The 14,482-nt window shown below is 38.6% G+C and overlaps 1 protein-coding gene across 10 annotated transcripts in view; it reads left to right on the top strand.

The window, feature by feature from the left end:
- BLTP1 (bridge-like lipid transfer protein family member 1) overlaps nucleotides 1-14,482 on the top strand; it is an 88,771-nt gene that overhangs the window by 54,838 nt on the left and 19,451 nt on the right. For 9 of the 10 annotated variants that reach the window (XM_069012597.1, XM_069012598.1, XM_069012600.1 and 6 more), the window contains exons 46-58: nucleotides 278-984; nucleotides 2,156-2,383; nucleotides 2,755-2,848; nucleotides 6,776-6,982; nucleotides 7,094-7,332; nucleotides 7,928-8,172; nucleotides 8,676-8,781; nucleotides 10,756-10,853; nucleotides 10,955-11,140; nucleotides 11,852-12,020; nucleotides 12,519-12,730; nucleotides 13,356-13,554; nucleotides 14,165-14,224. In XM_069012597.1, the coding sequence (XP_068868698.1) occupies nucleotides 278-984; nucleotides 2,156-2,383; nucleotides 2,755-2,848; nucleotides 6,776-6,982; nucleotides 7,094-7,332; nucleotides 7,928-8,172; nucleotides 8,676-8,781; nucleotides 10,756-10,853; nucleotides 10,955-11,140; nucleotides 11,852-12,020; nucleotides 12,519-12,730; nucleotides 13,356-13,554; nucleotides 14,165-14,224 (2,750 nt within the window). Of the gene's footprint in view, nucleotides 1-277; nucleotides 985-2,155; nucleotides 2,384-2,754; nucleotides 2,849-3,854; nucleotides 3,906-6,775; nucleotides 6,983-7,093; nucleotides 7,333-7,927; nucleotides 8,173-8,675; nucleotides 8,782-10,755; nucleotides 10,854-10,954; nucleotides 11,141-11,851; nucleotides 12,021-12,518; nucleotides 12,731-13,355; nucleotides 13,555-14,164; nucleotides 14,225-14,482 lie in introns of all 10 variants that reach the window. The other variant, XM_069012606.1, reaches the window with a different exon arrangement.

A 14,482-nucleotide genomic window follows, 5' to 3' on the forward strand; every position in this document is an offset into this window, starting at 1 on the left:
CCCCAGACCAATTTTGGGCAAAGCTTTAGGATATAATGGAATGATTGCATGCCAAACTAGGTTTCATAGAAGTGGATGATTGCTGTGTTAGTAGCACACAGTATGAAACTGTAAAAGTTCATTTTATTGTATTTAGAACTGTGGTAAAAAGGTGATATCCTAAGGGAAGTAAAAGGCTGGATTCAGTAAATTGGATGTAGGCTGTATAAAAAATGTATTTGACTCTCACTCTCATAAAAAGAAACAAAGTAGTAACTTGTACCTTTCCTTTCCTTAGGCAAGGAGCTGTCAATCTTCCTCCTCTGGAATTCAAACCAGCTTTGATGTTAGAGACTTTCAGTATTAGTGCTGTGGTGATGGAGAAATCCATGTGCACCCCTCACAACTCCGCCAACGCCCTCTCCTTCCATGACTTGAACAAGCGCTATTACAACACCTTCCACTGTAATTTCACCATTTCCTGCCAGTCCATCAGCCAGCACGTGGACATGGCCCTGGTGCGGCTCATCCATCAGTTCAGCACCATGATTGACGATATCAAGGCCACGCAGACAGACATCAAACTGAGCAGGTACACGGCTGGCTCGGCCTCCCCGACCCCCACCTTCAAAACCCGCAAGCACAGGGACTTCCGCTCCTCGGATTTCAGCCGCAGCTCCCGAGGGAGCCTCAACGGAGGCACCAGGGTGAACAACACCAAGAACAAGCGAACAAACAACGACAACAACAAGAAAGAGTCTCGGAACAAGAATTCCCTGGGGAGGTCAGAGCGAAGGACTTCCAAAGTGTCCAGGAAAGGCTCCAAAGATGTGGTTGACCACGTGGCGATCCATATGGATGACTCTGACTCCATTACCGTGTCAGAACAGAGCGAACCCTCTGCAGAGTGCTGGCAGAATATGTATAAACTACTGAACTTCTATTCACTCATTTCTGATCCAACTGGCATCTTAGAAAAGTCTTCTGAAACTTTTGGGCCAACAGGTAAACTGGTTCATGAATCCAAATAATTGAGTGTGTGTGCTTTTGCTCAAATGTGGCATTCTAGAGCTTAGTCACAAGATGGTTTTTGAAAGTTGCCCACCACATCTAACTTGGATCAGAGGGGTAAGTGGTGAGGATGGAGGTGAGCTTTTGATTAGTTCACCAAGATGACGTACAAAAGAAAAGCTTAACTTTTCTCACTAACTGTGTAGTGTGGATTGAGTTTGTTCCTTCTGAGGTGCTGTTTTGTGTCCAAGGGGCTACCAGAAATGCTGTTTATTATCATTCTGTGAAAATGTGCAAGCATGTACATAAGCCACTTAGAGGGAGACAATTTCTGCCTTGAGAATGACTGACAGTAAGAAAAAAAAAAAAGGGAACCCTGAGAGCAAGAAAGGTGAAATACTGGTTTTGGTGAAGTACTACAGAGATTACAGGTGTTTTTGCTATAATTTCACCTAAAACTTTGAGATCTGGTGTAATTATTGCTATTTCCAATGTATTTGAATACAGCAAAGTAAATTTGAGAGCTGACTAGCGTGATTATTTTTGTTGCTGAACTTAGGTTGCTGTAAATATGCAGGGGATGGTATAGTTGCTGTATTAGCCATATTTTCCTTGGACTTCCTTCAACTAAAGAATAAAAAACTGAGATAGTGTTAGATGAGAACTTGTATTAAATAGATACCAGTGTCTTTCATGCATAGAATATCATGCATAGATATAATGATATCTGCACAAAATGTAAATTTTCTTCCATTGCTTTTAGCCTCTTGAATGTTGAAAAGGAAAACTTGCTCATCCAAAACAGAATTATTAGAACCTTTGCCTGTGGAATGATCAAAAAATAAACAGGACAATTGGAAACTGTCAGGGCATTTTTCTGGTATAACAATAAAATCAGATAATTACAATTATTTGTATAAGGAACATAAGAGCATGTCTATGAATAATAGTGAAACCACATCACTCATTATTGTCTTCATTGTGTCTTGGATTTGGTTCAGTTGCAATGGTATTAGGGTGGAGTGAGCGAGGCACAGATAATTTTCCTGAGGAGTTTTGTTGACATGCAAGCTACGTGAGCCTTGGTTTCAAATACAAATATATATGGGATATGCCAAGGATTTATTACAAATAAACCCTTAAATAACTGCTGGTGTTTCTGTAGGTGTTCGAAGCCCCACTGAGCCTGCCTGCAGGGTGGTGTTTGAGAACGAGCAGGACAACGGGCGGAAGCGCAGCCTGGTGACCTCGGAGCCGCAGCACGTGACCCTCATCGTCTTTGGGATAGGGATGGTGAACAGAACCCACCTGGAGGCTGACATTGGTGGCCTCACCATGGAATCCGAGCTGAAAAGAATCCATGGCAGCTTCACCCTGAAAGAAAAAATGAAAGGTGGGATGAGTTAAAAGTGTTCTCCATAGTGAAATTCGCTGGCAGTTTCACAGGTTTGTGTGCGTGTGTGATATGTGTGTGAAATATAATAATATTCAGTAAGTTCTTTTAAAAACTATTATGAGGATGCTGAAGGATTTTAAAAGGATGCAAGATTTTCAGGAAGTGCCATGGAGGAAATTCTCTTAGAAGATAGTCATTAATTTCTAAAAGCTTCCTTCTTGTTACAATTTACAGTTGACATCATTTAATGTGACTGCTAAAGCTGTAACTTTTCAGTTATTTTTCTGCTGCAATATTTTTAAAAGCAGTAGGCATACCTGACATATTTTATTGACTGAAATGCTGTCATATATCTTTTTTTCCTAAAGATGTGCTACATCAAAAGATGACTGAGACATGTGCCACTGCTCACATAGGAGGTGTCAATATCGTCCTGCTGGAGGGAATTACCCCAAATATCCAGTAAGTAGGAAGTCTCACAATTTGAAATTGTTCAAGTGCATAGAAGTGGTATAAGTTGTGTATTTTCCCTCTTGTGCTTCTAATTGCTTTTTGAAACTTACAGGTTCAAACCATACAAGATTTTTAGGGAGTAGTTAATCTACTGATGCTGATTATTCCTGTTTAAGATCTATAGTGTTTCTTTAATAGATAGATTTTTTCAATTCTCATAATGCATCATTCTTTGTTCTCTCATGTTATTTTTACAGTTCTAATATCCCTTCTCCAGCCTTTATATAATTGACACAACCTGGCAGTGGAGGGGGAGAGAATAATTTCTTGTGCATGAACATCATGAATCACTTGCTCAGCATCCACATTGTTTTGGGTTTTTTATTTTTGCCAGGTTCACAGACTCAAAAAGGCCACATGTTATTTTTCTTTGTAAAGAGCTGCATCTCTTTCTGTTTGAGTTGCAGAACAACAGCTGAACCACGACTCCTTGTAGCTCAGATCACCCTCACACAGTTTGGGTGTTAGCTGGGTAACCCTCAGTATGTGGACTGGTCTTGGAACCTGACTCTTGTAAGAAAGGAGCTAAATAATGTGACTTGAGTTTCTCTCTCTCCTTTCAAGTCTTGGTTAGTGTGGAAGATGCTACATAGAACTTAAAACATATAGAATTTTATAATTTCCTCAGCGAAATTGATTCCAATAAGTTTTTCAGAGGGATAAATCAAAGTTCCAATCTAAGAGTCACAAAGGGTTTCTTAAGGTGACTGAAGCTCTTCGTGTCTGTACATATAGGGAGGGTACAAAAGGAAAGAGGGAAAATAATGATAAATCTTTAAAACAACAAGAGCAAAGAACAAGCGTGAGTAAACCCAAAACCTTCAACTTGGTAAATTTGAAAATAAATGTCATATTGTGGGTTACAAGTAATTAACTGACTAATTTTGCATGACTGTTTATTCTTTATTTGCTTTGTTTTTGTTTTTCTTGCTTTCTCTTCAATCTTCATCTGTAGACTGGAGGATTTTCCTACATCTCCTACAAGCACAGCCAAACAAGAGTTTCTGTATGTCATATTATTATGTTTAATAGTCTTGGAATTAACTGTGTTGTGTACCTAATGGCTACATTCCATGTGTGATTGTGTAGGCAGATGCTGCTTGAATACATTTTGGTTTAACATCTTGTGTTACCTAGATAAGCTGTTTTTAATGAAGCCTGCTAAATACCTGCCCAAAAAAGCCCTTGTAAATGTTAGCAATATAGTTTTAGGGGCTGCTATTGCACTGCACTTACTACTGTAATGTTAGAATGGTTTCACTGGCCCTTAAGTTCTTCAGATCTGGTCCTGTGCTTATTTTAATGAGCTGAAATACTGTTGATAAATGTAAGGGAGCACACAGGTGAGATTTGCTTTGGAGCTGCTGTGCTTGGAGTGATAGTCCCTGTTGTAGTGTCATCATGAACAGGGCCATTCCTTTCTCTCTGTATTTACCTGTGTGCTGAGTTAACTCCCAGGCATGCTGCAGATCTGTGTGTGTGGGTGTAGGTCTCCTCTCTGTGTCTGTGCATTCAGTGTTGTGGTAATACAGGATTAACTTTAAAATGTCCTTATACCTCTGGAAGGACTGTAAAGCTGCAAGTGATGTACAGAGAATATTGGGATTTGTGTTCTTTTTTGTCTGGTAGCAGCATTAAACCAGTGCATCAGTGAGTTGCTGAATTCGCTGCCATGTGATGTGGTCAACAAAAGTATAAATTATTAAAGGGATTGGATAAATCCATGTAGGATAGGTCTGGTGGTGAGTCATGAACACAATACAGCCTCTGGCCTAGAAAGTAAATTCCTGATGGCTGAAATTAAAGGAAGGATCACTTATTTACACCTCAGGTATCTGCTGCTGCCTGAATTTTCAGCTGACTCAGTGTAGTAGTTCCTGTGTGTTACAGGCCTCCTGCTGACTTATCCCCCCACCCGTCCTCACTTTTTACAACATTCCCAGAAATCTGTAGAGTACTGGCCTTGTAGTCAGTTCTATAGCAGGACAAAGACTTTTTGTCACAAATTTGTTTGGAGAGTGATTTTTTTTATGGTATTGATGCGAGAATATAGAGTTCTTTCTGGAAGCATTACTGGTATAAAACCTAAATAATGATTAATGATTTTAATTAGATACAACCAGATCTGTTGTAGGCATATCACTGTAGGTAAGCAAACTGCAGATCTTTAATAATAAATGGATAGCCAGACAGTTGTTCCACATTTCATTCTGTCATGGAAGTAGGTTTTTTGTAGGCAAGCAGCAGAGAAATTAATTAGTTGCACGAAATATGAAAATACCTTAGGAGAAAAGCACAGTTAATTTTGCTGAGGTTTTTTTCTCCTGCAACAGCTGTATTGGTGGAATACTTTTTTAATTAAGGAAGCATTTAAAATGGTTTGCATGTAATAGTATTTTGTGTTATAGATGGGGGTGGAAATGTGTTCTTGATTGGCTTCACAACAGCTGAGTCAGAATGGTAGCAGGAAGATAATAGGAAATAAGCAAACATCAAGAGAGAAATAATTGTGGTTTTCTTTTAAAGAGGTGGATTAAAACAAGTCTGGCCTTTTCTTAAGTAATGTTTATTTGTATAATGTTTTTCTGAAAATTGTTGTGAATTAAGATTTGTTTCCTACATCACATATTTTGAAATAATTTCTACCTGATGGTCTGCCCCAAAGTATTAATTCTGAACTGCTTTAGGTCACTTGCATCTCTTGCATAGCTGTGAAAATCTGAGAATGTTCCTTGAGTTTCAGTCAATTAATTTGCTGTTGATAGGCCAGTGGTTGTGTTTCAGTGCTGTGTATTTCTTGATTATAAGCAGAAGGGTGATGTCTATCTTTTTTTGGTTTGTATTTCCACATCTGGGTTGCCTTGGGCTTGCTGATATTTTGACATAAGAATAAGAAGAAGCGTTACTTAGAGAGTGGAGTTCACAGAATATTGTATCTTTCACAGTTTATAGAGACAGTTTATAGACCAAACTGTTTTTAAACAAATAGGATACAAAAAGTGGTTTAGCTATACTTCTTGAACTAAAGTACTTGAGAAACTTGCATTGAATGTTGCAATTTTATAGTCTATTTTTAAGCCATTTCAGCTGATGTATTGCATCTTGACAACTACATGTCCTTCTCTTTGAGGCTGCAATTCTGTGTTGGCTGCATAAAATACTTCCATTGGGTAACCCTCCAGGAATTGACCATAGGGACATTAATGTGTTATCCCAATATCTTTTTAATAGGAGTTTAATGAACTCTGCTATGCCAAAATTCTGTTACGACATCAAAAATTGTCAGCTTTGTGCAGTTGCAGTTTTATCTTGGGTAACCACTGTGAGCCATATCCTTCTCAACATTAAAATAAAGTTTAGATGATGTATTTTGGAATAATATGTTTGAATTAAACATCAGTATTGATTCACAAATTCATTTATCAGTTGCTATGTTTTTAATATTGAGTATTTCCTCCATTGACTTTATTTGGATGCTAAAATCAGATTTTACTAAGTCATTTTACTAAAAGGATGATTCAAGATTATTCCTGAACAGGAGTTGAAATGGAAGGCTCTTTTTTTGTTTCTGTGTGTGTAAATTTGTCTGTCTATGTGCAGCCTGGTGTGTATGCACTGAAATGACCTTACTTTAGGCAAGAATAGCAGTTTTTAACAGGTATTTTTGGTATTTTTGCCATGCATGACGTGTAGTTCCTTTAAGTGTAGCATAGTTGTTTGTGGCATGTAGTGCATCTGTGTGTAAAGTGAAAGAAAAAGGAATGTGGGTGTAGTTGACAAACAAAATTACTTGGAAATTCAGCTAACACTTCAAAACTCAGTTTAACCTACAACTGGGAGGACGTGTGAGTGACTGCTGTTCCCTTTTGCTGTCAGAACTGTGGTGAAGTGCAGCATTGCCAAATCGCAGGCCCTGTACAGCGCCCAGAGGGGGCTGAAAACCAACAACGCGGCTGTGGTGAAGGTGGGCGCCATCAGCATCAACATCCCGCAGCACCCGGCCACGCTGCACAGCATGATGGTGCGCAGCTCCCACCAGCTCTCCAAGCAGATCTCCGACCTCATCCGGCAGCCCTCCACCGCGTGAGTGCTCCCAAACCCCTCCCACTTCCAGGATTTTGCCACCTCAGGTGTCTGGGGGAGAGCCAGGCAGAATAACAGGAAGGGTTTTCCGCTCTTTGTCTTGGTCCACAGGCCCCAACCAGCCAAAGAAGATGTGGCGACTCCTCTGCCCTCAGAGAAGACTCCAACAAGTATCAATCAAACTCCAGTAGAAACCAATGAATTCCCACAGCTGCCAGAAGGCTTGGAAAAGAAGCCCATAGTGCTGAAGTTCAGTGCCATGATAGATGGGATAGCTATTGGAGCAGCGCTCTTGCCCTCCCTGAAGGCAGAATACAAGATGGGAAGAATGAGGAGTCATGGAATGACAGGTAACAGTTCTCTGGAATTTTAAAAACATTATTGCTTTTAGTTTGGCCTTCCTGTAAGCATCCAAAAGCACTCAGTGTTTGTTGAATTATAGCTAGAGCTTTGAATCTGTTGCCATCAGCTTGAGTTTTTTTTAATGTGGACTTCAATCAGGTGGCCCTGTAGAGAATTTTCACTGTGGTTGTTACACACAATTTGCAGAGGCAGAATGGAAGAGCAGGTGAAGACTTACATACATTCATATATAGCCTCCTCTCAGGATGCTTCACTCTGACTGCTGCCATCAGTTTATGATCCTTGATTAATTAATTATAATCTGTACTGCTACTTGAGAATAGTCTTATAAGGTCTCAGTACACCTGAGTAGTTTGTATGACTCCATTTATTACTGTGGAGCCTTAGTTTACTTTAGAAATTAAGACAACCCAGAATCATGTGGGTAGATATATATATAGCTCTTTAGGTCTGCGTACCTCAATAACATTTTAAACATCTGAATTTTTTTTTTATTGTTCAAAAAATGTTCTTAAATTTAAGGATAAATAAGAGATTCTTTTGCCAGTTCATGCCTTTTCTTTTCCCGCCTTCCTTTTGCAGGTGCCCAAACCAGATTTAATTTTGAGCTTCCAAATCACAGACTGCGCTTCACTTCAAAAGTTTCTGCCACTGACATGTCGACCATTCCTCCTTCGGCCAGTCTCAACCTGCCTCCTGTCACCATGTCAGGGAAATATGTCATGGAAGAGCATGACACTTACTCTGACCAGATCTGGAGCATAGATGAACTCCCTGCCAAGCAAGGCTACTACCTGCAGGGGAACTACCTGCGCTGTGTGGCTGAGGTAGGTGTTCAAGACTGCAGTCATCTTGATAACTTGCTGTTTCCCTTCTCTGTCTGTGCCATCTTCATGTTGTTTTAACAACCTGGCTCCTCCAGAACTCTCAGGTTTATAGGTTGAATCCAAATACTGAAAATTTGGAAGACAATTTTATTGTTGTATAGCTGGTTTATTTTTTTTTTGTGATTAGACAGCTCCATAAGTAGAATAATGACATGACATAGAACCTTAATGACAGAAAACTTTCTGCTCGACACAGAGTGTTCTTTTCACAAGTTCTAGTTGTGTGCCAATTTCCATAGTTAATTTTCCCAGAGAGAAAAGTGCTTAAAACAAACCTGCCTGCTGGGGAAAAGCAGGGCATTTCTTCTAACTGTATTTCTTTAGTCAGAAAATAGTCTGGCATGTTTGTAATTGAGACTTCTGATGTTTGCAGCTAAAAAAACCCCCTAAAAATCCACTGTTTTTAAAACTAAGTTTTGTTCTAAAATGTTCTATTTCTGCAGGTTGGTTCCTTTGAACATAATCTCACAACTGACCTTTTAAACCACTTAGTGTTCGTGCAAAAAGTGTTCATGAAAGAAGTAAATGAGGTCATACAGAAGGTTTCAGGTAAGCAGAACACGTAAAAGCAGCTTTAAGCAAGATCCTCAAACCTTGTTTGATGGTAACATTATTAACAACTCTCAGGATCAGCTCTTTATTTTACAGACGCCATCATTTCATGTCTATCATTGCAAGCAGCAGCAGGAAGCAGAGCAGGACTTTGAAATAATAACAGAGGCTCTGGAAATTATTCTAGGTTGATCATAAGCAGGAGTTTTTTTGGGAAGCAGGATTGTGTGGCATTCTGGACATCAGTCTCTGTGTCTATCCATGGCATGACCTTGGCTGGGTTACCTTCTGTATTCCCTTTGATTTAAACCCTTTTTGACTTATCCTAAAAGGCTGTTACAGAAATGCAGCTAATTTTTAGTGCAAAGATTCATCAATAGTTGGAAACAACATGGGGAAAGAAAGAATAACAAGTGGTAACTAAGTGAAAGGAATGTCTGTGTGTACATCTACCTCTTTTCAGGTACCTCTGTGTGTGTGTATATATATTCAGGTATACAAACGCAACAAAAGAACTGTGCAGGTCCACGTGACATGCCCTTGAGGCAGTTAAAAAAATGTAGTGGAGAAAATGGAAAATGCTAAATTCCCTGAGGGATAACAAGAAACACCTTGATATTTGTTCCAGCCAAAATATATTAGTATTGGGTAGTAAGAAAATGCTTAGGGGGAGAATAATTCTTCTGACATCTGTCATTATTCTATTAGAACATTTTTTGTAGGGGAGCATACAGTGCTGAGCCAGGAAACCTGTATTAGCTTTTACAGTGTTCCTTAGACACTGCATTTCAATCTCCCCTGCATTTTTATGTGAGAAACTTATGGCCAGTGCTAGTTCTTTGCTTTTCCAGACTACAAATTTGTATTGCAAGTAGCAGCCTGATGGTTTTTGAAATGTGACTGTTGCCTTCCATATTGGGGTAATTCAGCAGGGGATATGGTCAGGTCAGCAATCCGTGGGTCTGGGTGCTCAGTGCAGAACAATGGGGGCAGAAACTGGCTTGGTCCCTCTGGCTTGGAGCAAAGTAATTTTTTAAATGGCTTGAAAGTACCAATTAGTGTAATGTGCTACAGTGTTTTTTCTAATTATGGCTTGTGTTGCACTAAAATATCATTTGCATATTATCCTTATATAAAAACTGTGTAAGTACCAATTACTTGAGGTGAAGTTCCACAGATTGGGAGCTAGTTAATGAACAGACACTCCATAATAATTGCTTCTAGAAATTGAAGGCAGTGCTGATTAAAAGAAAATTATCCAGATACAAAATGGAATGATAAAAATTTACTGTTCTTGTTTGGGGTTTTTTTAATCCATGATTTAACTGCCTGTTCTTACCACCAAATAACTGTAATTAGAAGAATTGGCATATTTGGAGAGAATTAACGGCTTAGCCTTTTCCAGCAGCAAGCTCTTCCTATAAACTAAGTTGCAATGTAGATAAATCTCAAGGAGAATTAAAGCCAGGATTGCTTCAAGGGCACATAACTTGGGATGAAATGTGCCAGGATGAGGAAGTAAACCCAGAACCAAAATAATTGTAGAATACTCTTTCCTCCTCTCATTGAAAAATACTGATATCATTTTGATTCCTCATTTCATGGAATTTGCATGGTATTTGGTCAAATGTTGAGTTTGTATTGTCAGATAAGTAGGAGATACATTGGTGCAGGGGACAAATAACATGTTTTTTGAAAAGTAGGTGTTACTCCTTACAGGCTTTGAGACTTCCTGTGGAAAGTTTCCCAGGAGGGAGGAACATGCTGCTCTTCCTTCATTCGCAGTAGAGAGCTATTAATGATATGTAAGAAAATGAATCTGCCCTGATGTCTTCAATCCTCATTTATTATTATAAATCTTCAGCTAGTCACTTTAAAATGAGGCTTCATTCACTGTCACCTCTTTATATCTATCGGTTTTTAAATGCTTTCTTGGTTAAAACTCTGACTGTGTATATTTAATGTATACAGGAGGGGAGCAGCCAATACCTCTTTGGAACGAACACGATGGCACAACAGATGGAGATAAACCAAAAATTCTTCTTTACTCATTGAGCCTGCAGTTTAAGGTAATCTTATGATGACAAAACAGTGGTGGTTTTTTTTTTTTCCTTTCTCATCATGTGTCTGAACCAGATGCTCATAACTTTGTACCTCCCTTATCCATTAGGGAATTCAAGTGACAGCTACAACTCCCTCAATGCGTGCTGTGAGGTTTGAAACGGGATTGATAGAACTTGAGCTCTCCAACAGACTGCAAACCAAAGCAATGCCTGGAAGTAGCAGCTACCTCAAACTGTTTGGAAAATGCCAGGTGGATTTGAACCTGGCACTGGGACAGATTGTTAAACATCAGGTCAGTGCTCAAAACCTTTGCATGTAATGTTCTTAATAGTGATTAAAAAATTATATAACCAAACCAAGAGGTTGTTGTACCATACTGGTTTTTTGTTTTGGGGTTTTTTTTTTTCCATACTATTAATGTCTTACAATGTCTTAGCCCTTTGGAACAGTGATAGCCTTTCTACTGAGTCAAACTCAAAACTTTTGTTGATATTGATATGTTTTTTTAGAATATTTGCATGAAATAATAAGATCAGAGAAGATCCAAACTTTGCTAGACCTACATTTTGACCTAGTTTGTCTGTCTTGGTTTGACTGTTGTACCTCTTGTATTCTTAAAGCTGCTGTTACCTGGAATTACTTGTTCTAGGATATGAAAGTATTTTGTGATGCCTAGAAATATACAAGCAAATAGAAATCTTAGGACCTATAAATCAGCTGTCACAATAGAGGATCTGGATATATAAATAGTTACGTTAGTTAACAATTCATGATAAATAAGGAAAATAATGCTGTGATCAGAACTTAATGCAAAAATATTGGAGATCCTCAAATGGACTTTGGGTAGAGAAGAAAAAGAGCAAAGAACACATCTTAACTTGCTGTTTTAATTTTATGTTTTGTCAAATGCAGTAATTTGGGGTTTTTTCCTTCCCACTCCCCATCCCTGAACTCTCCCCTGCTGCAAACCTCTCCCTCTTCCCATTTTTTGAAACGTTTTAAGGTTTATGAAGAAGCTGGCTCAGACTTCCATCAAGTTGCCTATTTCAAGACAAGAATTGGATTAAGAAATGCTCTCCGAGAAGAAATCAGCGGCTCATCAGACAGGGAAGCTGTGCTCATTACTCTGAACAGACCCATTGTTTTTGCCCAGCCCGTGGCCTTTGACAGAGGTATTGTAGAGAAAATTGCTGCAAGTTAGTGTTCATACTGAGGAAGAGATTTTTTTTTTTCCCCAAGAGGCTTGATTATTTAAGATTCAATATGTTTCATGTTAAGTAGATGAGAAATTTGGGAGATCTCCATGCCCAACAGATTGATAATTCTGTCATCAAACATCAAAAATGCCATTTGTTGAGGGGATTAGTTTTCAGATGGTTTGGAGGAAGTTGCTGTTGTAAATTTTCACAGACAAATAATGCTGAGAACAGCAGGACATTTTAATATATTAACTCTGATGGTAAATGATCAGGTTTGTTCATCTTGTCCTTTGAAGCACGAGCCCAATCACTGCACCCTGAACACATGTATGCCCATTGTTATACATCCTCTGACTTAAGGTAACAGAGAATTGTAAAAGGGAGAAAAAAAAAGAATTTATTTAGTGAATATACATTAGTTTTTTAATAAGCTGTGGATTTCAGTTAAACATTTTTGGTTTCCTCATCAAGCTGTGCTATTCTGGCTGAACTACAAGGCTGCATATGACAACTGGAATGAACAGAGGATGGCTTTACATAAAGATATTCATATGGCCACAAAAGAAGTGGTAGATATGCTGCCTGGAATCCAGCAAACCTCTGCACAGGCTTTTGGGACCCTATTCCTTCAGCTGACTGTCAATGACTTAGGAATTTGCCTGCCCATCACAAACACACCCCAGGTAGGCAAAAGCGTGACTGAGAAGTCTGTTAAAATACCAGTTTGTGTGTGGTACATATACAGAACCAGGTGATGCATATTTCAAAAGAGGTCTAGTTTTATAAAAGGAAGTATGTGGGCTTTTTTATAGGGAAACATAATTGTAGATGTTCGTAGAGCTAGAAATTAATCAGTCTGTACACCTAAGTGTATGTAATTGTACATATCAAAATAAGCACCAAAAAATCACATGAGGATTGAAGCTACTTTTTGTCATTGTTCAATCAAGTCCTGTGTGACCCTTCTTTGAGAAAAGAATCAATCCTGGACTTGTGTTCTCTGGTCATGGGGCCATAAGGATTATAGCCCTCGATCAAACATGGACTTTTGTTCTTTTCCCAGATGAGCTTGACTCCCACTGCCCTAATAAATTTATAATGTAGGTGTTGCATTTAGGAAATAGCAATGCAAGGCATTGTGTGGGCAGAGGTGATGCTTTTGAAGCTCTGCAGAGAAGGAACAACACAAGGAGATACGATTAGGGATCAGTTTTCTACTAGGGAAAGATAAATGGCATTTAGTAAATGTACAATATCACTTTGACATCGCACTGATCAGTAGATTCTCCCTGTGATTTTATTTTCCAGTCTAACCACTCTGCAGATCTTGACACTGGCTCTGCTTTAGTCCTGACTATTGAAAGCACACTCATCACTGCCTGCTCCTCAGAGTCTTTAGTTAGCAAAGGTCATTTTAAAAACTTCTGTATCCGCTTTGCTGATGGCTTTGAGACAAGTTGGGATGACTGGAAACCAGAAATAAGAGGAGATCTAGTCATGAATGCATGTAAGTGAGGATGATTTCATGCTGGATAAGAGTATTTCAGATATAAATCCACTTTTGCCCTTCCCCTTGATCTGAAAAATGGCTGAGCTTTCCCAAAAAACCTAAAGAAAAGACTTCGGCCTTTTGAAAGCAAAATAATATGGATCTAAAAGGTTATATTCCTTTGTTGTTGTTTTCCTTTATTAGTAAACTTTGCTGCTTTATATATCATTGTAATAATTTAAGCTCTGAGAGATGCTGGAAGAGTTGGATGCATTGCTTTTATGCAATGTCATAAGATCCCAGTAAGTTTTTAATAGTGTCATATAGAAAATTTTTTTATATGTATATAAATATATATAATGGTGAAAATTCTAAAATTTTATGTAAGTTTAAATTGATTCAGTACATATATGTATTTATACATAATATACATTCAGAATTTTGTATCTTCCCAAATAAATTCACTTTACTAAATAAGAGAAGTCCTCCAATGGGAATTAAAACTAGAACTTCTATCATTCTTTAATTGTGGCAGGCAGGAGACTGAGGATGGGATTGGGAAGGGCTGGTCTAAAGCAACTTTTAGTGGCTGTGTAATCAGTGTATTTGCTTTGTATGCTTCACGTAGGTGTTGTGCCAGATGGTACCTATGAAGTGTGTTCTAGGACAACGGGACAAGCTGCAGCAGGTAATGTGTTTGTTTTAATAAATTAAGTCCTACATAAATAAAACACTCATAAAATATGAAATTTAAGTCTTTTAACTGTGTTTTCATTTAATTGGTTGGAGAAAGGTCAGCAATAGTTGCCATAACAGTAATGTTGTCCTGTTGCTTCCTGCCTTAGGGATTGCTAAATCTTCCAGTATTTCTCATGCTGAAGCTTTGTACCCTGAGCTTCCATCCCTCTCTTATCTCGCCCAGAAAGGGCTTCTATTTTTCCCAAAC

Source organism: Aphelocoma coerulescens, chromosome 4 (genome assembly GCF_041296385.1).
Source record: "Aphelocoma coerulescens isolate FSJ_1873_10779 chromosome 4, UR_Acoe_1.0, whole genome shotgun sequence".
Lineage (NCBI taxonomy): Eukaryota > Metazoa > Chordata > Aves > Passeriformes > Corvidae > Aphelocoma > Aphelocoma coerulescens.